This window comes from Aspergillus tubingensis, assembly GCF_013340325.1.
Source record: "Aspergillus tubingensis WU-2223L DNA, scaffold_2, whole genome shotgun sequence".
In the NCBI taxonomy this organism is placed as follows: Eukaryota; Fungi; Ascomycota; class Eurotiomycetes; order Eurotiales; family Aspergillaceae; genus Aspergillus; species Aspergillus tubingensis.
Genome location: NW_023336276.1, coordinates 1,162,969 through 1,186,096, shown reverse-complemented (window position 1 = coordinate 1,186,096; position 23,128 = coordinate 1,162,969). Strand labels below are relative to the sequence as shown.

Here is a 23,128-nt window from a genome sequence, read left to right as displayed (position 1 = left end):
GTTCGGCACAATTCCACAAGAGGCACAATAAACCTGGTGCTGGTGAGTATATCCCTCCTATCCAGCAGTATGTGACTCTCTGCCCCTCACCACCATCATCATGATATGATAGGGTAATGTCCTTTGTATGCAACTGTATAGATACATTAGGACCGAGTTCCACTACCAGGCGCATGGGGACGTTATTAAATCGTCTCTTATAGTTGACCGAATGGTTACATTCGATGTAGGTTCTCTGGCGCTGAGGGTCAACTACCTGAGACAGCACTGCCTCTATACTTACGCTGTTCCGATCAGTCTCGAGCACAGGCGGTGCTAGAGTGGTCAAGCGGGTGCCATTCACAGTGGTTCTGCTATCCCTGGATGGCCCACAATCACAGCGTCCATAGAGTACACCCCATCACGTGTGGCAGATAGAACCACGACCAGAATCCATAAGAGAGGGATTACCACTTGACTTCATCAGCAGTTGATCCCGAGTTTATCCCTTTGCGTGCAGAGCCGAATCGCCGTATTCCCCATACGACATTTGACAGCCCCGTCGTGTGACAGTCTCCACCCCATTGCTTTCAGGATGAACCCACGTCCATGAGCATATGTTCTTCGGGCTGGTCAATATAGACTGAAATAGAGAAAATAGTTGGTCTTTGTTCTCTCTAATGGGATTGTGAGGGGACATGGATGCAATCGAGTAGGAAGGTGAGGAGGCATTCTCAGAGGTCCATTGAGTAGGGTGAGTCAGAAGGTTGAACGAAAGGCGCTGAAGGAATGAAGACGATAGGTAGGAGTGAGAATGGAAGAAGAGAGGACATGAAAACTGAGAGACACTATATATTGAGTATATTGGATATGTATATAGGGAGACAGAAATGAATATAGGTGAAAGTGATGAAAGAAGGGCACTTTGCAGATAGGAAGACGGTAGGAAAAGGATGAAGAGGAAGAGAGGGGAGGGAGGGAAATAAGTAGTCGGAGGAGGGTAATGCTGACAACATGTGACATGGAGGTATCTCGAGTACAAGATGCAGAGTGGTCCAGGATGAGGTGAAACGCGGGAAGTAGGAAGAGGGATGGATTGGCTAGACCTCCCGTATCCAGATGGTTATGTGGACTTGAGTTGTACAACCACCCAAGAATTATCATTCAACATTAGGTATCCATACAGATAGATAGAAAGTACAGTCCAGGCAGCAGCTGAAGTAGGTAGTAGTACAACAAACATTGCTGGTACATCAAGTGACAGTGTTACCAATTTGGAACTTTTCAGAAGTAATCATGGAGCGCAGTGGTGTTAGACCAACTTAACGCTTTACCCATTCGCTGTCCTCCTCCAGCCACGCTTCAAAGTTCTTCAGGCCAGGATGCGTCTTCCTTAGACCTTGAATATCAGCCCCATAGCCGTGATCGTAGAACCAGTTGAACATAATCCGCAGATCAGCGACCATCCACATCAATAAGTAACAAACCACCCGGTAGGTGGTTGGCATTGTCTCCCCCGTCTTCGCCTTGAACTTCTTCTGCATTTGTTCAAATGTCAGGTCATCTCCGGCGAGAGAGATACACTGGTTCTTGTAGTTTTGTGGCTCGAGGAGAGCCTTGGCTGCAAACACCCCGATATCGCTGACCGCAACACACTGCAGCGGTTTGCCCTGCAGGTAGGCATCCCAGGCCGTGGTAATCACCTTGCCTATGAAGCTGGGGACAAGGTTTTCGAAAAAGAACACCGGACGGAGGACAGTCCAGGTCATGGAACCATCCTTGGTTTGCTCAAACAGATGGTGTTCGATGTGATGTTTGCTGATGAAATGAGGAATATTGGTTGGGTTATCGGTGGAGGCATCACCACCGCGATCGACGGAGCTGTAGACGAAATGTCTGATGTCTTGCTTGATGGATTCATCGATCAAGGCTTTCCCTTGAATTTCTTCTTTGTCTACATTTTGACCTTTTGCCATAGGATTCTGTCATGCGTTAATTTATCCTGCAAGTAGGTGAAAGTAAAGGTACATAGCTGAATACTACCTGAACACTAAAGACACCAGCAATGGGCCGAGTGGCGAGTTTCTTCGCGTTTTCGAAGATCTCGGACGGATGATCAAGGTCGCCCTGAACTAGCTTAATTTTGGGAGACTTGCTGGCAAGCTTCTGCGATGTTCCTGACTGCGGGTTGCGGGTCACGGCGAGGATCTCAACGTCTGCATCGCGCGCCAGCAGAGCATTGATGACCGCACCACCTTGGTTGCCAGTGGCTCCAGTGATGAGTAGAGCGGTAGCCATGATTGATAGGATGTATCAGAGTAATTATTCACAACGTTCAATCATCCAGGGGTAGGATAGTAGACAATAGCTGAAGACAGCATCTATGGCGATGCGCATTAAGGCCGGTCGATCTCCCGAATCTGTCATGTTGAGGTCATTGGGTGGCCGCACCCGGAAATGCCTTGCGCACCTGACCAATAAGGCCACCAATAACAAATTACTAAGTAAAAAAGTCTGAACAATTGGCTGGTTGCAATGATCTGAGTCATGATAGGGTCACTCAGTTTCTTTTCCCTTCTTCTTCTTCTTCACCCATTCTTGGGTCCGACTGAGAACTACACAAAAGCCAGTCCAATCCGGCAATGAGGGCCAGTTACGCAAGGCTGCAGGAAAAACCGTAATATTACCATACCGCCCCACCTGCAAGACAGAAAGAAAAAAGAAGAAAAGAAAAGAAATGAAAATGAAAATGAGACCAAAAAAGAAGGTTGAGGGATATAATCATAACCAGCAGCAATGATGCTAATGCCCAGACATTCAAACGCATCGAATTTTCAAGGCAAAAGTTGTACAGGGCTAGTCTAGAACCCACTAGTAAAGTAAGTACCTCAGCAGATCGGCATGGAGAAGCCGCCAGCGTCCGAGGTTATAACGTAATACCCCGCAAAGAGGAGAGGAGATGTTGTGATCCATCTAGACCCCCTTTCTTGCCCCATCGACCCGTGACCTGCCCGCATTACACTAGTAACCAGGAGGAGCTTCCCTCATGGCAAAAACTCAACTAATTAATTAATTATTGAAAGGCGGTCATATGAACCTAAAAGGTTTGATTTTCCCCGTGGCCGAGAAAAGTCTCTCTGACTGGTTGGTTGAAGTTGACCGGGTGGCTAAACCCGGTTGGGGATGACAAAGAGAAATGGGGAAGAAATCACGACACTCGCCTGAAATGGGTTACAGCTCCACCAGCCCAGGCTTCTCTCCACCGCAACTGCTGCAATTTGTTTCCACTTTGACCACTTCACCTTCCCCAAGAAGTGTGTGTGAGTAAGTAAAAGTAAGTATCACGAATGACTGATCCCGGCACCATCCCATCCAACCACCGCAGATGCCATTACGTACGGGAAATTCCCCCATTCCTCCCTTTCCCCCACAACATTACGTACCGCTCAACATCACGGTGTTAGTTGCTCGTTGTGCAACAAGCAAGGAGTTTCAGGGACATGGGGACTGCCTGTCTCGCTGCTTGGTCTTGGCTGGGGATCGGGCAAGAGGGAATGGTACTATACGGATGTTTTTTTGCTAATCATGAATTCTCAAGGCCCTCTGCTTGGAACAGACGACTATTGGTGATCTATTAAGGAAAATATGGCTTCACTATATACATGCAGTGAGACCATTTCAAACTTTTATTTCACATGCTCGCTGTCTCCAGTGGCCTCTCGTGGGCAATTCAAACAAATGCTCTGGGGTCCGGGGTATTTTCGGGTCGCTGACAAGGGGAAGGACTCCATAAACGGTGCAAACTTTTCCTGAACCAAACGGCGTCTCCAGTCTCCGGGACGCTCAATCTCCTCGCCCATATCACTGCGGTCGGATTGATACTCCTGGCTATTCCTCCGACTTTGTGGGTAGACACCTCTCCGACTGGGCTTGTAGGGCATAGGTAAGGGTGACTTGGCCTTCTGTTGCTGCAAGCGTTTGCGAGACCGTTGCAGCTTATCTAGCCCTCGCGCAATCTCATCCTTATTTCCCTTGAGAGCGTCACTGAACTGGAAGCCGAAGATTGGGTTCACGTGTTCAGGATCGTCCTCAGGATAGGCGTAGTGGTAATTGTAGTCCCGCTGATGTCTATCCTCGCGCCGGATCTCCGCTTCAGTGCGAGGCCGCTGAGGAAGCAAGTGGATGAGATTGCATACATAGAGGGGGAAGTCGTTGGGCGAGAGGCGGAAAAATAAGCGCCCGGTATCGTTGGGATCAATGCGCGACTGGTCCCGTTGTCGAAGGGTATCACGGGCATGGTGGAAGCTGATGGGGTTGGGAGTGGCAGCCTCCTGATTCGGCTGTGCAGATGCCAGGGTCCCCGCCGAATACTCGAAGAATTGTCTGGGGTTTCTTTCCCCCTCGTAGATGACGAGTTGCATGCCCTTCAACTTTAACCGATCCAATTCTAGGAGTCCGCCATCCCAGAAGGTGTCCCTCCAGGTTTGCTCAGCATAGCGGAAGTGGACATCCACAGAAATCGTAGACAAGCCATAGAACGCCAGGCTGATCAAAGAAAGCGTTTCGTTCCATTCGGCCAGATGTGTCTCTACGCTCTGCACCAATGGAATCCGGATTCTGAGATGGGCTATGGAAGCCACCTGCCATGCTTTCAAGGAATAGGTGAAGTTGGCAAAGCTGCCAAGCTCTTGGGTGAAAAAGGTGGCTCGACTATAGGGGAAATGTCTTGCCTCTTCGTATACCTGACGACAGGTGCGAAGGAAGCCGAGACTAAGCGCCGGATTCCTCTCCAGGGATTTGGGGCAAGGATAATGCCCGGAAGCTATGAGTGGACCATGGCCGACGTAGATGTCACGACTGACTGTTTGGCCTTGTTTTGTTTGACAACCCGGATGTGAACAGAAGCCATCCCAGCTATTTCGATTCGTCTGGTCGGCCATAAACTGTCGCCGGGCTTTATACCAGCATTTGTCGACCGGGCACCAGACAGGAATGGCCCTGCGTTGTATTTCACAGACATCGTTATCGTCAAACACCGCCTTATAGATTAGGATCCGGATCTCCGCCGGTAATGATAAGAGGTGTCGCTTGGGGCTTAAGACAGTCAGCAACAACAAGATAAGAAGAGTTGTTGGGAGAAAGTCCCAGGGGATAGCAATGAGCATACCGATCTGGTTCCATGGCTCATTCACAGTATGTTGAAAGTCACGACGAGAAAGGTACGAAGGTTACTATACCCTCTGGGCAGATATGTAGGGACGGGAAGGTGTCTTGAGATAGTAATGATATGATAGTATAGTATATACTACAAGCTAAAGCTACCCAGGCCAGGGGCAGAGTATTAAATAGATTGGAAAGAATAACACAAACCAGCGGTCAAGGAGAAAGAAGCCATTTGGCACAGTGAATGCCCTGAACGAGTTGCAGGAACCAGGCATTATTTATACAATTTCTGACATAATGAATTGATCTTTTTGGGGAAGTAAGAAAGAGCAGAAAATGACGCGATGATCCCATTGTTGCAGCAACTCGGAACTGGAACTCCAAAGGCGGTGGGTATTTTTGGTATCCACCCCCGCTTCCATACTAGTACTAGTACGTACTGAAATTACTAAAAGTAGCCCAATTTATTCCATCCCTCCGGGAGTGAGCCATATTTAGTTGATCGTCCCAACGCCAATCTAACACCAATCACGCTGACCCTAAATGCACACTAACCCCGTAGCTCGTGCACCACCAGTCGCACTATCGTTCGAACTACCATGCGTGGTCGCTATCTCAGCCTTTCTCTCAAACAGGGGTCAACGGTTAGCTTGCTGCTCAGCCTCGTTGCTGGTAGAGAGGGTGTAGTGAACAGCCACAATGGCCTCCCTCCATCTTGAGATAAGGACCATGGACCATGAGGTATAAAGGCGTCATCTAGAACGTCTGGCGGATGGAATCAATAGACTTTTACTTCTAAGCTTTTCAACTCATCTTATATATTTGGTAGAGAATTTTGTTCTTTGCGCTGCTTGTGTCCTACGTACTTGAACCGCAACCACTGAGCAAGCGCTTCCCTTTTAGTTGTCTACTGCATACCCAGCCTGCTCTTGCTGCCCATCCGGCACACAACATAATGACACACCATCTCTCCGACATTCTCGGAATCTACCCAGAAAGCCAATCCTGTGTTGGCTGGGCGCCCTCACAGGGCCGTCACTGCCGCAACCCCACAAACGCCAGAAACCGCCGACATGCAGTTTCCCTTCTCGACCAAGGGACCCGCTTGCTCAAAGCCGGCCGGTCTATTGATCATATACTTGAGGAGTTGGCTCCTCTCGTCCTCTGCCTACGTTATCACCAGAACCAAGCTGCTGGCCTAACTAATACTTGGGTCTCTCGAGTCGATGAATACATCGCTAAACATCGGTCTCCTCCTAGGAGCTCGCCGAGTAGATCGATGCCTCGGCGATCACCGTCACCAAGGATGCGTGATGAAACAAGCATCATAGAGAACAGACTTGCGGAACTCGAAAGAAAGATGCAGGATGCAATTCGTAAGGCAGAGCGAGCGGAGCGGGAGAAAGAGAGGGCGAAGAGAGACGCAGAGCGCACTAGACGGGACACTGAAGACATGGTCAGAAGAAGTGCGGCTATGGGATATGCCCGAGGACAGGAAGAGGCGAGAAGAAGAGCCTCTCCTTCTCCTACTTTTGAAACCGAGACTACTATGGTGGAGCGGAACGAGGCATACGGGTTCCAGAGGAACTCGGAGTCCAGTGGCTTGCTGTCTTCACGGAGGCAGGATGCTCGTGGAGGGAGTGTCGAAACGACATTGCAGGTCAACACTTCTACCAGCACGAACGTGCAACTACGCAGAAGCACCATTGTTAGCACAACCAGGGTCCAGAGGACAAGCGATGGCCCAGCTACTCCTGCTCAAGCTGAACGACGTGCTGCTACTCCGAGCTCTGTGTCCAGAGTTGTTGAGATCGGTGATACCAGCGATGCACTAGCTACTCCATCTCCTGCCCAGCGAAGCAACAACAATGTTACCTCCGTCTCCGACACCACGAGCTCGAGCACAAGAAGAGCAATTAGCCTTCCCAGCGCAGAAACCGAATCTGCCAATACCACAACTACACCCAACAGTGAAGAGCGTCCTTCATCCACAACCACCCAAGAACCCGAATCCACCTCTTCTACAGTAACCTCGGAAACTTCCACTCCAAACCCTCAACTCCCAAGCCCTCCTCCCTCAAACACCGAAGAACCTCGCTCTACCCCCACAGACACTCCAGAATCCACAACCACCCAAGACACCACCACCCAGCCTGCCCCTACCTCCACCTCCACCTCTAGCCCCCAACACCTCCCCACACCCCCCTCAACCCCCCCTCCCTCCACTCCACCCACCATCTCAGAACATGGCATCACCCGCCACCCTATCGAAGGCGACTGCTGCATATGCCTCTGCCCTCTACAGAGATATCCTACCCAATACAGCCATAACCCTGAGGACGACACCTCTATCGTCTGGTGCCAGAAGCAATGCGGAAATAACTTCCACCACGAGTGTATGGATCGGTGGATAGCTTCGGCGCTTGATGGTGATCGGCAGACGAGTTGTCCGATGTGTCGGGGGAAGTGGCAGTGATCTTTCTTTTCTCTTGAGTCGTGATTTTGTTGTTTGGTTGTTTGTTGGGTAGTAGGGTTGGAGTTGGGGTATAGTTTTGGGTGTCATTGCATGAGTTATGATTTATGATGTTATGATTTGATTTGATGTGATGTGATAACCTTGGTTTATTTGTTTGATTATTGGTGTTGGTGTTGGAGGGTAATACAATAGCTTAATGACTACTAGCTCGTTGATACTATTTACTATGATACTTACGAGTTGCATTTTATTTTCGTGCAGTATGCGTGGTAGTATGGGTTCTAAGCTCGTAGGCTATAGATAAAGACTGTATTCCTTCAATTTACCTGTTCGTTCATGATCACTGCTTACTTGCGTAGTGTGTCTATTAGTCTACGGATTACAATGGAGCAGAATGGGAGTTTGAATTTAATAGATGGAATGTCCATTTGCAATAACCATAACCAAAACTGACAATTCACAACAAATATACTGTCAGATATTATCAACCATTTGAACCAATAACTCAAGGTGAAACACCAAATCACATTCTCAGGCTGTCACTCAGCCTGTCACTGATATCATCGCCATCACTCTCGCATGGAAACCCGAAAGATAATCGATTAGCAGTGAAACAGAACGCATGCATCCATGGGTATTTTTGTGTATATATAGTATAAATCAGACCAACAAGAAGACCGAAATATGAACTTGGTAATCGCTGATATCATCGAACCCCCATATACTGCCATCGATGGGATATTACCATCGCTCATCGCACGCAGGAGTCATACCGGATACGGCACCCCAGTACTGTCTTGAATAGCTTCTGTTATAACTTTCAGGATATTGCGACGGTGGGGACTGAAGGACTGTGTTTAGAACATCGTGGCGCGGCAACCTGTACTCGCGGCGGAAAGGGATGCCCGACGTGTCCACCGGGTTATACTGCGAATATTCTGTCCGATGAGTCTTGCGCGGTGCGGATGGTGGAGAATAGCGTTGGGGGATGATCAGATGAGAAGGGGTGCAAGGAAGCAGCGTCGAATACCATTGCTGGTTGGGCGGAGTTGTGGCACCGTTCGATCGGTAAACAGGTGCAGCCTCGCCCTGAATCCCTGCCTTGGTCAATCGGGGGGTTGCCTTGAGATAGCCTGGCTGTTGACTAGGTGGTGGGCTATTCAAGTCGGATACACGCAATGGGGCTTCTTTTGGTCGTGGGGCCCGATGTGGTGAGCTGAAAGGAGAGCCAAGGGGACGGGGAGATTGCACCTGGTCAGTCTCTGTGTCCGAATCACTCGCATACCATGATTGGTTCGCAACAGGTATATCCCCGTAGCTCCCTGACTCTGGACTGCGAATAGGGGTGGAAGGCGGGCGACGAGCACGAAGTTGTTCGTTTGATTTCTTCAGGAAATCTTCATATCCTTCCAGCGTTTCCATCATGCTGATCGGTGGATGGATCTCCGATTCACTACTAGCCAGATCCCTCATCTTCAGAGTTTGGCTGGCAGACATCGGTTTCGGTGCCGGGGTAGGGGTCCCCAGTCGTGGCGGTTGGTTCACATGCACGAAGTTGCCACAACCATCGGGTGGTGTATTCTTCTCATTCAGGCACATCTCCATATAGCTGTGCACAATTGGGACACCTGCGTTTTGACCCTCCAAAACGACATATTCAGAATCGGAGCAGTCAGAACAGTTGGTGTCCACCTTGGCAAGTTTGCCCTCACATGGACGACACTGGTAAAAGGGACCTTTCGGCAGAAGGTCATGGACAGTGGTGACCTTGTGGTCAGGAGGGTTCTTGGTGCCCTCGCGCATTGCATTCATCATATCAACACAGATGTCAAGGCTGAAGTTTGCAATATGGCCACAGTCAGGGTTGTTGTGGAAGGTATATTGGCACATAATGTTTGCTTGGGGTCTGAGGCGGATTTGGCCTTTGTAGGATGCGTTGGAAGATTTGGAGCAATAGTGAACGTCTCAAGCCGTTGCACACATAGGGATTTCAAGGAGGCTTATATGTGTGCGATACGTAGGACGAGACAAAGTAAGAGAGTAATACCATTGCGTTCTTGTGGAGATTCCGATCATGAGCCATAACGTTGTCGGAATTTGGAGCTAGTTGATACGGCATGTTTCTCTCTAGATCGTTCACATTGATGGGACAATTCGAGTATCAATCATCCTCCAATTCTGCATCCAAGTCCGTCAGATATTTGACTCCGGAATCTAACAGCCACCATGCGGCCAGTTCATGAAAGAACCGAAGCACTGGGTTTTCAAGTGGCATTGTGGTGCGCTCTGTTTCATCCGCCTTTGTCCACATTGCAGTTTCACTGGCGAAAACAACGTCCTTGTCCTCATCCCAAAATCGGATCACCAATCGCCCATCCACCCCTTTGTAGGTCATTCCGAACTCGACTTTGTTCGCGGTTCGGTCTAGGACACGGTAGATTCCGCAGATAACATCGCCCTTGTTGAAATCCAGCGAGTCAATATGTGACGTATGGAACGTTGGGCGTTGTGTGGCTGGGCTGATCAGCCACAGCATATAGCACTGAGGAAAGTGAGCGAAGGCTGTCATGTTGCGACGCAAGAGAATGGTCAGGATTTCAGCGTCTTTCTGGCGGGGAAGCAGTTGGCGAGGCACCCGGCGGTTAGCTCGATCGTGGAGAGCATAGTATTCTGGTGTGTAGACTTCGGAGGGTATCGTGGATATGGTGGAAGAAACCGATTTGGAGAGTGTACCGCAATGCGTCTCGTGGTGTATTCGGTTTTTGAGACAACGGTGGAGGAAAGTCAAATATGTGATGGTGCTGAGGGAAGCAGCGAGCACAAAGGATGAAACAGAGAGGAAGGAGGGCATTTTAATTAAATGGTGAGCGCCTAAGGCTCCTTCCGTGCGACCAGCGGCAGATTATTATGAGGGAAATACTAAGTAGTTTGAAGTTACGGAAGCATGCATCTGACATATTTTTGCGACCTTCAAGTGCATCAGTCAATCTTTTAAGAGAAGACTGGAGCTTTCCTATGAACCTTATTCTGTGCTGATGACGATCAACCCGAATACGAGATCCGTTGCCATCTGGACCACTTGCAGTCCCATCATTGGCGCAACTGCTGGTCCCATGCGGATGTGGCCCATCCAAGCCGTGGCAGCTCTTTCATAGTAATACTTGGGTGATTCAGTCAAATTTGTTCCCAGCAATATACAGTTAGTTCTTTTGAGATCACCATGCAAAATCTAGGTGTTGAAATAACATCCAGTTGGGATAATATAATTGGCAAAATTAAAAAGTATGTATTCAGTATATCCTCTCTTCCCATCCAACTAAGACTCTTTACCCTTATGCCAACACAGACCAAGCAATCCATTAAAAAACGCAATCCGTCAGCGCCCAGATCCACCAAAAGCAAGAGCGGGTATCCTTGACGGACGGACAAAAGGCACACAAAGATAAGGAGAACGTGCGTATCAATCGTTGCAGCGACGTAGCCAGCCCGAAATCGTATCCTTTTCATCCTTCCATCCTTCTTTCTCCAATACTCTCGTATCACAGCATCATCGGTCGGATCAGTCACAGGTTCAAGCTTCGACCTCATATGACTGCTTAGCTGCTTTCCGTGCCATGCATTTTCGGTAGATGAAGAGTGCGATGATTCCCACAGCAACGATGAAAACGATGCAGAAAACCAGGACCACGCCCGGGTTCTCGCCGGCCCAGTTGCTTCGTTTGATCACTTGGTGTCGTGCTTCGAGGGCGAGGAGGTCGATAGCGGCCATGATCTACTTCCTATTAGCCTACCACACAGAATTAATCCCCTCAAAGCATGTGCAACTCACGAACAATGACCGCGCGGCTTCGGTGAACGAGGACTGATCAAGACAGATTGAGGATGCCCACGACCTGCAAGAACAACGACACGGGAAGCAGAGATGATATGACACGAGGAGAATAAAGAGAAGGGAAGAGTTGGACGGGCGGATGAACAACCCTGGTTACTGGTAGGACTGGCTGCATCGGGAGCAGCGGAAGGTCATGACAGCAAGGATCGCAATGACGTGAAGGAGGGCACATGCATGCAACGCTGGATGGGCTGGTCCACGAAGCTTATTTCTGACAGGAGGGTAACTTGGTAAGCCGAACTCGGGACGCTCAAGGGTCAATCAACACACAACAGCTCGAGTTGAAGCCATTCATGGTAGTCAATTGGCGCGGCAGCACTCTAGACAGGGAGGTGTGTAATCTCCCCACCTCCAGTTACACAGAAGCCATTCGCAACCGTCAATGCCCATTCCTAACGCTTCCTCCCCAATCTGCATGCCATATAACGCGTATCGCGATGCCTGACCAAAAGGAACAGTCATGAAATCAATTGTGATCAAGGTTTGGCGATCCGCTCGTCCCGCTGGCGTCACCACTCTTTCACGGCCATGGTTCCCTACCACCGCCCGGCCTCCCGATTCGTGCCCGGCTGCAGTGGATGCAGGGTAAATGAGTCGTGGACAGGAGAATCGAGGATTCATCCATAAGCTCCAGCTCCAGCTTTGTTGATAGAAATTCTAGAGAACAGGCCCCTTCTCGTGTTCGCCGGAGGAACATCCTTGACGTCATACATTCGGTCCGCGCTCTTATCTAATCGGCCCCTTCCCAGCATCGCTGATGCAACGAGACATGGATTTACTATTCGCTGGACTCGGAAGAGCTTGGGAGAGCCAAAGAATCCTTCCGGAATCAATGTCCTTGGACGCCAGAAGATTATACTGTAGAAAAGATCCAGGGTCCAGCCATTAGGGTTGAAATAAACGGTCCCACTTGGGTCCAGTTCTCGTAGTGCGACCTATCATGGCTGATTAACGGGCCCGCAGAAGAGATGATCAGCAGTTCGAGATAGAGACTGGGAGCTTGCGACCGCCTCAGAAATTGCCCAATCGGGTACTTGTGCTTCAGCCATAGAGATCCCGGTTTCAAATGTCCAATTCATTCTGCCACATGCGAGTATGCACAGAGGTACTACAGTGAAGTAGTGTAAGTGCTTGGACAATGTCCCTTCGGTCATGTGAAGCTCGCAAAACCAACTAAGTTTAGATCTCAAGGCAGAAGCGTAAGCTTGAGAATGACCTAGAGGTTGGTTTCCTTCTAACATGTTGTGTTAGAATGCTTATTTCCCATAGGTTAAGCATCAAACATTCATGCCTATACGCAGACAATAGAAAGGTAAACGTTTCCCAATTATCACAACTAATATCCAAGGGTACGGTAATAGACTCATAGTGGTATCACATGAAACACGCGGAAAAAAAAGGCATAGGCAACAGCATAATAAACCCCCATTACTTCTTCGAGCCAGGCTGATGCACATCCGTCCGTCCACTGTTATGCCATGTAGCCAACAAGGCACCACAATTTCCGCAGTAATGACATTGGTTTTTCAGCGACGACATCATATACGGAATACATCCCAGACACAGGCAGCAGCAGAGCACTGCAGCCCAAGCACTATGAACACATTATTAGTCTGGTCCATTATCGTGAAAACTGTGCACACATACTGAGTTGAACTGCCCGTTTCTGCCTCCACGCGAGTCATTTTCCGCTCTCCACAGGCCGGACAGTCGACAGGTGCTGGCGTTTTCTGCAGTGCATACAGTGGAGTCGGAGTATTATAGCCGCTCGGGTGTTGGGAGCCTGCATAGAAGGTCTGCTGGGGCTGATGCGGTTGGATCTCAGGCGTCTGTTCGGTGGGAGGCTGCGCATATGCAGGCATTTCTTTGGAGGAAAGCTCGTGGGTTTCCGTCTGTTGTTGTTCCTCGTAGGTAGGAACTGCTGCTGGTAGTAAAGTTAGTGGAGTACATGATGCATTTCCTTCTAGGGTGAACGCACGAGGGTTTGCTTTCTCGGCCATTGTGAATAGTGAATAAGTACGGGTTGAGCTTTGAGTAAATGTCTTCAGATAGTGTGTAATTCAGAGAAAAAACATCTTAGTTATTTCCATCCCCGGGCGCATTCTTATAGTTGTACTAATTTAGATTTGGAGGCTCAAAGCCTCGTCCGAGCCAACGCCTAGAATTATTTGTGGAACGCATCGCGAGCCAACTTGGATACGAAACAAATTCTATTTGCTCGTGCTCCGGTGACCTTCTGGGGATGAGACACACATCGATCAATCATTTGTGGGAAGGAGATCCACGCGATTGGCAGGGGGGATGAAGTGGCCGTTGGGCTCGCGGGACGAGGCTGAGATTGCGCCTAATTACTAGTAGTTCTAGGCAAACATGGTCTGGGGAAAGGCTCTCACGCGAGAGGCTCAGGTAGGGGCGGGGAACTCTGGGCATTCCTTCGTGGCTAGGATTTCAGGGCAGTGCCTTCTTGATCTGCAGTGTACAAGGGTAGCCTTGTGAGTTGTGGCAGGGAAAGGTAAAAAATACGAGGGGCGCTGCCACGGCCAAGATTGTACCAAACTGAGTCCCAAGAATGACGGGCGCTCATCCTTCAATTTAGTTTGAACTTCTGAAACTTGGCGAGGTCATGAGTTGGTCGATTGGAATGCTTTGACGTAGTTTCCTCCGATTTTACCCTGTGATGTCTTTGATGGTTTCGAAAAGTTGGATAACCTCATCAGTGGTATGATTCTCGGTTCTGCTTTCCGTTTGCTGGTGTTTGCTTCGATATCATCCACATATCTGATTTGGGGGCCATTTGCTGGGTTTGAACAAAAGAAAGCTCCACCCACAACGTAGCAGTGAGTGAGACAGCACAAGCTAGGATAGTTCCTGCCATTACTCATCGGAAGTTAATTCCTTGTGATCGACACTTGCCTTCCCCTTTGATCTCTCTCTCTCTCTCTCCCTCTCTCTCCTCCATGAACGAACACATTAATCATTCTCTGCACCTCACTCCTCCGGTTGAATGAAAACAAGATGAATTTGTTCCTGAAACTGTTCACCACTGTATATACAGTTTGACGGGTCAGCTGCTTTGAATGCCATTACCGGGCTACAGCAAGTTTACTCTGATGAGACGCGTTTCCATACCTTAGGGCGACGCTTTACCCGTCGGTTGACGATGCTTTGGCGAAGCTCACTCGGATTAACCTGCCGAGGTATGCAGTAATTCCCTGTCTACTCCGGCAAGTGAGTTGTTCTTTTTGACTGGCGGAAACCCCTGTGCTGACTGCGACCTTGATCCCATACAGCCAGGCCACAGAAGATGTCATGGCATCCGGCCAGCAGCCGGAGCAATCTTGCGTCCCTGGGTGCATCCGTATCCAGAGCTACGGTAGTTTGAACGATGTACGTTTCAAAACGTGCCAGGACTTATCTCCCCTACTCGGTCAGATGTTCGTCACTGGCCGGTCGGGGCCCTGCGTGGTTTTATGAGTCGTGTCCAGCTCTCTTCTACAGTGAAGTCTGCGCGTTGCGCGTCTGGTTGGTTGTTGGATATTTCAAAAAGTCCTCGAAGGCTGCCCGAGCACAATCATTGTATTCTGTACTTCAGACTCTTAGGTCTTTTTGTTCTCTACTGGACATTCTAGGTAGGCATTCAACCTTGGTCATTCTGAGATGTCTCTGCACATTCTGGTTTTCCTGATCTAATGGTGAAATTAGGTGGTATGGGGTTTCTCGTAATGTTAAGGTTGATCTCAGACCATGGTGTGGAAGATACAGGATTCAACTGAATCCGTCAAAACACCTTTGTATATCAAGTAATCCTAGGTCGCTATAATTGATACTGGTCTTTGCGAATTCAACGTTGACGTTTCTACTTGGCTCATGATTGAGCTGCTGAATCTCGGCCCTGATATTTGCTGCGTGTCTTTGTGCTCCCTAGGCACGTTTTTCTTCCTATACTTCGATGTCTCAAATGATACAGGAGGCTTGCGCAATCTACCTGCATGGCGGCATAGCTCTAGGTGAGTAGACCTAATGGAAGAAAACACACATGCGGTGAGGTATTTACCAACATGGTTTCAGGTTGCTCTCTCCGGTCGGCCACTTCGTACAGTTAGACCCCAAAGCCAATCGAAACATGCTGTATGGCACATTCATGTATACTCACCAGTGCATGCTGTTTATGATGCTGACGGTCGCTTACGCCACACTAGTACCTATGCAAGCTGCTTGCTTTCCGTCTGCTGAACACTCCAAGCCTAATTTCTGTACGCATTACGACCTGAACGACAAATGACCAAATAGCGTAAGTTATGTATTTGCTAACCTGATATCTCCGATGCATGGACGCTATTAGCGGATAATGCTTGTGGTTTATGCTGTAATTTGGGCCCAAGCACCCATAAATTTCATCCCATGCGAGCAATGTTCTACAGCCACAATTACTGCTGTTGCCGTCTATTTTTCATGATAGCATGATAGATATCAGCAGCATCATTTTACCGTCAACAATAGCGATGGATCGGAAAGTGGGCGGGACTGTCAACGGACCTGCCGATCATCAGCTCGTGATACCTCATAGTATCGGCTTCAACAACGACCGACCGAGCGCCAGAACAATTCGGGGGTCCCTCCCTCGGGGCAAGGGTTTCGGAGCATGTCCCAAGCTCGGAGGAGATATGTGTAAAGGTGATGCGACTAGCAGTGTTCAGGGTCCACCAGCAATTGTGTTGATCGGACCGCCTCCGAACCCCCCACGGTATCCCCCACGTCCTCGGACTTCACAGCGACCCATTTCCCCTCCATAAATGGTGTCGATCCACGCGACAAAGATTACAGCTCAAGAAGCTAAAGCGCATATTTGGAATTGAAGATGTCTAAACCAGCCATTGGCTTTGTCGGCCTCGGGGCCATGGGCTTCGGCATGGCCACCCACCTTGTCCACGAAGGATACCCTGTTTACGGCTACGATGTCTTTCCAGCCTCGGTGCAGCGATTCCAGGCTGCGGGGGGCACACCCGCCTCCTCGCTGCGTGAATCAGCGGAAGGAAAGTCTTTCTACGTCTGCATGGTAGCATCTGCGCCACAGGCGCAGACCGTCCTCTTCGGAGATAAGGGCGTTGTGCAATGTATGTACCTCCCTAGCTAGCCAGTGATTCCCTCGAGCTAACATAATAGACCTCCCCCAAAATGCAACCCTCCTCCTTTGCTCCACCGTCGCCGCCTCATATGCGCAATCTGTCGCTGCAGAACTCGCCTCTCGAGGTCGATCAGATATCCACTTTGTTGATGCGCCAGTCTCAGGAGGTGCGAAGCGCGCCGCGGATGGCACCCTCTCCATCATGGCGGGTGGCTCCGACTCTGCGCTGCAAATTGCGCGCGATTTGCTGCAGACTATGTCTGCCCCAAGCAAGCTCTATCTTGTCCCTGGAGGAGTGGGAGCCGGTAGTAACATGAAGATGGTACATCAGGTGCTGGCTGCCATCCACATCTTGGGTGCCAGCGAGGCTATGGGTTTCGCGGCGCATCTGGGCCTGGACGCAGTGAATACAGCAGAACGGATCAAGAGCTCAGAAGCGTGGACCTGGATGCATGAGAACCGTTTTCCTCGGATGGTGGAGGAAGATTGGAATCCTGGGGCGAGTGCTCTGACAATCATCTTGAAGGATGCCGTAGGCTGCACCTGCCCCTGCCATTACCATGCGTACTGACCTTATCAGGGCATCATTACTACCTCAGCGCGTCAGAACAACTTTCCAATTCCACTCTGTGCGACTGCAGAGCAGATCTATCTCTCCGCTCTTATACAAGGTTACGGCCCCAAGGATGACTCCGCTATGATCCGCCAGTACTACTCGCATCCACTCAAAGACCTCGATACTTCCTCAGCAACCGAGGATCCAGAAGCCGCTATACAGCTCGTGCTTGACCTCATGCAATGCGTCAACCTTGTCGCGGCTGCAGAAGCCATCGCTTTCGCACGGTCACTAGGTGTCGATATGGCGCAATTCTTCGAACTTGTCAGCGACGCAGCGGGTGGAAGCAAGGTATTCGTCACGAGAGGACTGGAGATGATTGAGGGTAAAATCGGCGCACAGGCACCAGCTGGCTCAGAAACTCTGGATGCGGTGGTAGGTCGGTTAGAGAAAGTGGTGCAGAAGGCGCGGGACATGCACTGCCCGCTCCATCTCGGCAACGCAGCACTGAGCGTATTATTGATGTCCAAGGGCCAAGGGTATGGTTCGGAGGCCAGCACCAGCGTAATCCGTGTTTATCCGTAGACTTAGCCGCCGAAATAATCAGAATTTAATATCATCAGGAATGATCTCATAAGGGTCGGAGCAACTCCGGCTGTAAATAGTGGAGTCAACATCAACCATTCCGTCGCGACAGAACTATAAGACTACCCTTCACACATACTCACACAACTAATCTACTTCTCCAATACCCCCATTCATCACTTATATCCCCTTCCTCTCAACCAAAACTACCACCACCACCACCACCATGCCCCTCCCCAACAACCGCGCCCTCCCCATCCTCGACCACGCCTACCAGCACCACTACGGCGTGCCCGCCATGTGTTGCTACAACCTAGAAGGCATCCTAGCCACAGTCCGCGCCGCCGAAAAGCACCGCTCCCCAGCCATGATCCTCCTCTTCCCCTGGGCTCTCCAATACGCCGGGTCCATCCTCGTGCACGCCGCCGCCGAAGCAGCCCGCAACGCCTCCGTCCCCATAACCGTACACCTGGACCACGCACAAACCCCCGAAATAGTCCGCCAAGCCGCAGACATCACCCCCGGATTCGACAGCATCATGATCGACATGTCACATTACGAGAAAGCCGAGAACCTCTCGTTAACGCGCGAACTCGTCGCCTACTGCCACGAGCGGGGCATCGCGACAGAAGCCGAGCCCGGGCGGATCGAGGGCGGGGAAGACGGCGTCTCGGACACTGCAGACCTGGAGGGGGTGTTGACGACCCCCGAGGAGGCGGAGGAGTTCGTTAACACGGGGATTGATTGGCTGGCTCCGGCTTTTGGCAATGTGCATGGGAGTTATGGGCCCCGGGGGATTCGGTTGGAGTATGATCGGTTGGAGAGGATTAGGGAGAGGGTTGGTGGGAGGGTGAGGTTGGTGTTGCATGGGGCGGATCCGTTTGATAAGGGGATTTTTGATCGGTGTGTTGGGGCTGGGGTTAGTAAGGTGAATATTAATAAGGTGTTGAATGGGGAGTGGGTGGGTGTTATGGAGAGGAGGGCTGGGGAGAAGGGGGTCGGGGTGATGGGGTTGGTGGAGGAGGCGACGGCTAGGATGGAGGAGGCGGTTGGGAGGTGTATTGAGGTTTTGGGGTCGGGGGGGAGGTATTAATTGTTGTTTCAATGGCTTTCTGGGTTGTTGAAGTTGGTTGTGAGAGGGTGGTCTGGTTTTATACTACTATATCTCATGTGGTTGTTGCTCTATCTTAGTATATATAGATTGTGTGGGAATACCTTGAATGATTGTTGGTGGTAGGAATTGAAGTACTGCTAGTATCGATTACTGGATTGTTTTGTCTTTACTAGGGGTTATGTATCTTGAGATGAGAGAACATGACCAGACGGTACTGTGTAGTATACTTACTTAATCATGATGATGTTGGGTACTGGCGGCAGAATATAAGTTCATGAACTGGCAGAGACCAGGTCTAGACCATCTGATTCCCGAGGGATTCTAGCATGGCCATACAGTATTGAAATCCAATTGAAAATGGTAGATTGTGGTGCTAAATTATTGAAATCACGGTGTATACACCAGTATATATAATAGGTATGAAACCGAATTGACACAGCCTGATAATTATCACCAGTACCCTACACATGCCTACACTAGATCATCCATAGTATATACTCAATTGATCACTGGCTGACCGCCATGGCTATAAATCACATTCACAATTTACACCTATTGAAACACATCCGACATGAAAGACCTCGGAGATGGAGGGAATAAAGCTCAGACACGAATTAACCAAAAAGAAATGGGATAGGAAAGAAGGAAAAATACCCAGCCACACAAGACGTAATGCACAAAGAGAAAGCAATTCTTTTTAGATCTCGTGTCACTTCTCTAATGAGCAGTCATCATCTTCTTGATCTCCGCAATGGCCCGTGCGGGGTTCAGGCCCTTGGGGCAGGTCCGCGAGCAGTTGAGAATGGTGTGGCAACGGTACACGCTCATGCTGTTGTCGAGAGCGGCCTTACGCTCGGCGGTCTTCTCGTCACGGGAATCGGCCAACCAACGGTAGGACTGGAGGAGGATGGCGGGTCCAAGGTACTCCTCGCTGTTCCACCAGTACGAGGGGCAGGAGGTAGAGCAGCAAGCGCACAGAATGCACTCATACAGACCGTCCAGCTTCTTACGCTCCTCGGGGCTCTGGCGGTTCTCAAGACCCTATACACTTGTCAATAAAAAAGCCCACATCGCAGCACACGCTGTCAATACTTACATCCGCGGTCGGGGTGTCGCGCTGCAGGTAAGGCTTGATCGACTTGTACTGCTTGTAGAAGTAGGTCAAATCGGGGACCAAGTCCTTGACGACGTAGGTGTGAGGCAGAGGGTAGATGCGAGACTCCTTGGCGGTATCGGTGGGGATACGGCCTATACAGCAAAAGGTCAGCGCCACCGAGCCGGGACATCGCTCCAAGCACTCCAGGACAACATACACAGGCAAGCCAGGGTGTTGACACCGTCAATGTTCATCGCGCAACTTCCACAGATACCCTCTCTGCAACTTCTCCGGAAAGTCAGGGTGGGGTCCATCTCGTTCTTGATGCGGATCAGGGCATCCAGCATCATGGGACCGGTCTTGTTCAGATCCAGGGAGTAAGACTGCATCTTGGGCTTCTCGGTGGGCTGATCGGGGTTCCAGCGGTAGACATGGAAAGTCTTGACCCGGGGCTGCTCCGAGGGGTTGGGGTCCTGCACATTCGAAGTCTTAGATTCGGGAATGGTCTTGCTGCTCGCGTGGCCGCTTGCGCTCACCTGGGAAAGGGCGTCAACGGTCGCATAGGAGCGAGTGAAGGCGGCTGGGCGGAACAGCGGCTTCGAGGAAGCGAACAGGCGCGAGGTCGTGCGAAGGGCAGCCATTGTGGGCGGTCGAGAAAGAGATCACGGTCGATCGGGGGGCGAGGGATCTACCAGATGGCGAAAAATAGGATATGCGCGAGTAGGAGAGGTCAATGAGACCGAAAGAATGTCGATGGCGGTGGAGGGAGAGGAGAGAGGCCTGAAAGAAGAGCAGCCAGCCAGCGGCAACGACAAACGAGGTCCAAGGGAGGCACGAGGAAGTGAAGTCGATCGGTTCTGGCGATGTTTTGTCGCCTTTGGCAGCTCAAGGTAACCTCGGGTCTGGCGGCCGGCAAATGGCTGACTCAGCTGGTGCTGGCCAATCACGCAAAGCCTAATTGCAAGCGTCGGGGATACACGGCGAGGCACTGGATTGAATATAATTCCACTCAGTGACCTCGAATCGGAAGTCAATTGAAGCCGAATTATGTTCAATCCGAGTAAGTAGCTTAATGAGAGCAGACATAGCGTCCCTTACTGATATCTAACCCCACTGTCCTCTTCGACGTCCGTGTAACTCGAGTCTGCTCGGCCAACAGGCAATATCCCAAAGGGGAAACGGAGCCGAAATCATTTGCCGTTCCGAAACATTTATGCCTAAGGCCACAAGGCAAGGATAAACTGCAGCCATGATAATCAGGCAAGAAGGCATCAACTGTCTAAGGCGCCAAGGCAGAAATTATAGGTGTCCAGGCCACAAGGCCACAAGGCCATAAGGCAATAGGGCAGCAAGAGACGACAATATCAGGCATACAAGCTATCCCCGATTGGGCATCTCCACCATTCTAATCTCATTCTCGTCTTGGTGGAATTCCACTCACGCTTGCTTCCTTCGTGTGCGGTAGTGGAATTATGCATCACCCGCACTTTATCACATTGCAGTAGCCTGCATCGGTGGCCCATCAACATGCAGAAAAATGCCGGTGGCGGCCTAGGAATGACGAATCTATATTACTCCCGCATGAAGTCTCCCCCCCCATGCGGAAATCCATCCCCGACTGTTTTGCCGGTTGACTTTCTACATCTACGTTCCTCACAAGGAATTGACGCAAGATGCGTTTTTTTCAAGCATAATACGGAATGAACTTATCTATTATGATCAAAGTAAAGGACCACCGCCGAGAAAGCTCGACGTTTGAAGTGAACAGTGGCCTTGGTGAGGCTAGAACCAACAAGTCTCTTCCGGGTGGTTCCGAATACCCCTTGGTCATTTACTCAAGCAATATATCACCAACCTACTTTCTGCAATAATATCATACGAGCTCATGATTGCTCCCATCCTCAACTCGTGATGCTGTCCAAGAGCGGGGTTTGGCTGCCACTTCTGAGACTAGCCAATCCAATGGGCGCAGCACTTGCAAGCGGCAGGCATCGTATTCAATATCAAGGAAGTCATCAGAGGTAAACACGACAGCCTCGGGGAAGATTCTGGTTTCGGTTAAGCATAATCTTGAGTGCCAACAAGTCCACAATTAACCCCTATCGGGCGCCCGGTACCCAAGCGTCTGATCGTAGCTGGCCTAGTTCGATAGCTCCAACTGGGGTGATGTTACGGTCCTCATCAAAGGGCGAGTGGTACCGCGATGTGGCTCACCAGGTTCTAGACAGGCTAGACAGACCACATAGATGGGGTTTAATTAGACTACCACCCCATATTGTCTGATTCGGTATCTTCTTTTGGCGTGGAATAAGCTCCTTCTACGGCTTCGAAGCTTGATGAGCCAAGACGCCGGAATCCAAGCTTAACAGCAAAATGTCTCAGTATAGTGTGCAGATGGACCGGATTTATGATTGATAGGGGCAACGTTACCCCATCTCCCCTGATTCGTGATAGAAATGAGTGGTAATTGATGCCTACGGAGTCCGACATATTCCCACCTTATCGTGACCACTCAGCTGTCCAGACTAGATGACAAAATTATCAGTCAGTCAACCAGGCCGATGCTAAATTTGGATGGCTAAATTTCTGCACTGGAGTCGAAACTCGAGGAGTAATAGCTGCTCGGCCGTCGACTTAATGGGTGGTCACTGGTGTATTGCTATCACCGAAATCCGAGGACGGTTCCACTGTGGACCACTTGGCCGGCGTTCCTGGCGCCTTACCAAGAACGCCTAATTCGTTTTTTTTTTTCCTTATTTCGCGCAGCTTTTCCAGCTGCTCTCATTTGACCAGAAGACCGACTAAAGATAAAGAGAGGCGTGGGGAGTACTGAAGCCATTAATAATTGAAACAAAATCGGTCTCAGTGGAAGTCAAGGAAGTAAAACTCTTCAAAGCTGCTGGAATGGTGATGCAGAATCGCCCCCTCGGTTCCCCTCTTGTTCTTCACCAGTGATGAACAGCCCTAACTGTCAAGCACGTCCAGCCTTCCATCCGCAACATCCTCAAACTACTAGCTACACCCTGATGGTCGCATTCGGTATTTTCCCGTCTATCATTGCCACAAGGACTCTGCCAAGACGGAGGAATTGCTTCTTTACAGAATTTCAATCCTGAGGCCCACCAGCCCGAGTGGATGGACT

General features: G+C 50.1%; 10 protein-coding genes across 10 annotated transcripts; 3 read left to right on the top strand and 7 right to left on the bottom strand.

Annotated features, from left to right (window-relative positions):
* Positions 1–1,301: 1,301 nt before the first annotated feature.
* Positions 1,302–2,277, bottom strand: AtWU_00981 (NmrA-like family protein; the record flags this gene model as incomplete). Its single annotated transcript, XM_035496096.1, has 2 exons — positions 1,302–1,961; positions 2,023–2,277. The coding sequence occupies 2 exons, from the start codon at positions 2,275–2,277 to the stop codon at positions 1,302–1,304; spliced, it is 915 nt and encodes a 304-aa protein (XP_035351989.1).
* Positions 2,278–3,665: 1,388 nt separating this feature from the next.
* Positions 3,666–5,160, bottom strand: AtWU_00980 (similar to An14g04520; the record flags this gene model as incomplete). The annotated part of the gene is made up of 2 exons (XM_035496095.1): positions 3,666–5,073; positions 5,147–5,160. 2 exons carry the CDS (start codon positions 5,158–5,160, stop codon positions 3,666–3,668), a joined length of 1,422 nt encoding a protein of 473 aa, XP_035351988.1.
* A 937-nt stretch (positions 5,161–6,097) lies between these two features.
* On the top strand, positions 6,098–7,618 carry AtWU_00979 (similar to An14g04510; the record flags this gene model as incomplete). Its single annotated transcript, XM_035496094.1, has 1 exon — positions 6,098–7,618. One exon carries the CDS (start codon positions 6,098–6,100, stop codon positions 7,616–7,618), a length of 1,521 nt encoding a protein of 506 aa, XP_035351987.1.
* A 741-nt stretch (positions 7,619–8,359) lies between these two features.
* Positions 8,360–9,508, bottom strand: AtWU_00978 (uncharacterized protein; the record flags this gene model as incomplete). Its single annotated transcript, XM_035496093.1, has 1 exon — positions 8,360–9,508. One exon carries the CDS (start codon positions 9,506–9,508, stop codon positions 8,360–8,362), a length of 1,149 nt encoding a protein of 382 aa, XP_035351986.1.
* A 271-nt stretch (positions 9,509–9,779) lies between these two features.
* Positions 9,780–10,469, bottom strand: AtWU_00977 (uncharacterized protein; the record flags this gene model as incomplete). The annotated part of the gene is made up of 1 exon (XM_035496092.1): positions 9,780–10,469. The coding sequence occupies one exon, from the start codon at positions 10,467–10,469 to the stop codon at positions 9,780–9,782; it is 690 nt and encodes a 229-aa protein (XP_035351985.1).
* A 720-nt stretch (positions 10,470–11,189) lies between these two features.
* On the bottom strand, positions 11,190–11,645 carry AtWU_00976 (uncharacterized protein; the record flags this gene model as incomplete). Its single annotated transcript, XM_035496091.1, has 3 exons — positions 11,190–11,390; positions 11,448–11,511; positions 11,608–11,645. 3 exons carry the CDS (start codon positions 11,643–11,645, stop codon positions 11,190–11,192), a joined length of 303 nt encoding a protein of 100 aa, XP_035351984.1.
* Positions 11,646–12,938: 1,293 nt separating this feature from the next.
* AtWU_00975 (LITAF-like zinc ribbon domain-containing protein) lies at positions 12,939–13,510 on the bottom strand (the record flags this gene model as incomplete). The annotated part of the gene is made up of 3 exons (XM_035496090.1): positions 12,939–13,104; positions 13,158–13,434; positions 13,489–13,510. The coding sequence occupies 3 exons, from the start codon at positions 13,508–13,510 to the stop codon at positions 12,939–12,941; spliced, it is 465 nt and encodes a 154-aa protein (XP_035351983.1).
* A 2,858-nt stretch (positions 13,511–16,368) lies between these two features.
* On the top strand, positions 16,369–17,776 carry AtWU_00974 (NAD(P)-dependent oxidoreductase; the record flags this gene model as incomplete). The annotated part of the gene is made up of 3 exons (XM_035496089.1): positions 16,369–16,624; positions 16,674–17,167; positions 17,216–17,776. The coding sequence occupies 3 exons, from the start codon at positions 16,369–16,371 to the stop codon at positions 17,774–17,776; spliced, it is 1,311 nt and encodes a 436-aa protein (XP_035351982.1).
* Positions 17,777–18,002: 226 nt separating this feature from the next.
* On the top strand, positions 18,003–18,869 carry AtWU_00973 (class II fructose-bisphosphate aldolase; the record flags this gene model as incomplete). Its single annotated transcript, XM_035496088.1, has 1 exon — positions 18,003–18,869. One exon carries the CDS (start codon positions 18,003–18,005, stop codon positions 18,867–18,869), a length of 867 nt encoding a protein of 288 aa, XP_035351981.1.
* A 738-nt stretch (positions 18,870–19,607) lies between these two features.
* On the bottom strand, positions 19,608–20,627 carry sdh2 (succinate dehydrogenase iron-sulfur protein subunit SDH2; the record flags this gene model as incomplete). The annotated part of the gene is made up of 3 exons (XM_035496087.1): positions 19,608–19,931; positions 19,987–20,138; positions 20,204–20,627. 3 exons carry the CDS (start codon positions 20,625–20,627, stop codon positions 19,608–19,610), a joined length of 900 nt encoding a protein of 299 aa, XP_035351980.1.
* Between the last annotated feature and the right edge of the window lie 2,501 nt (positions 20,628–23,128).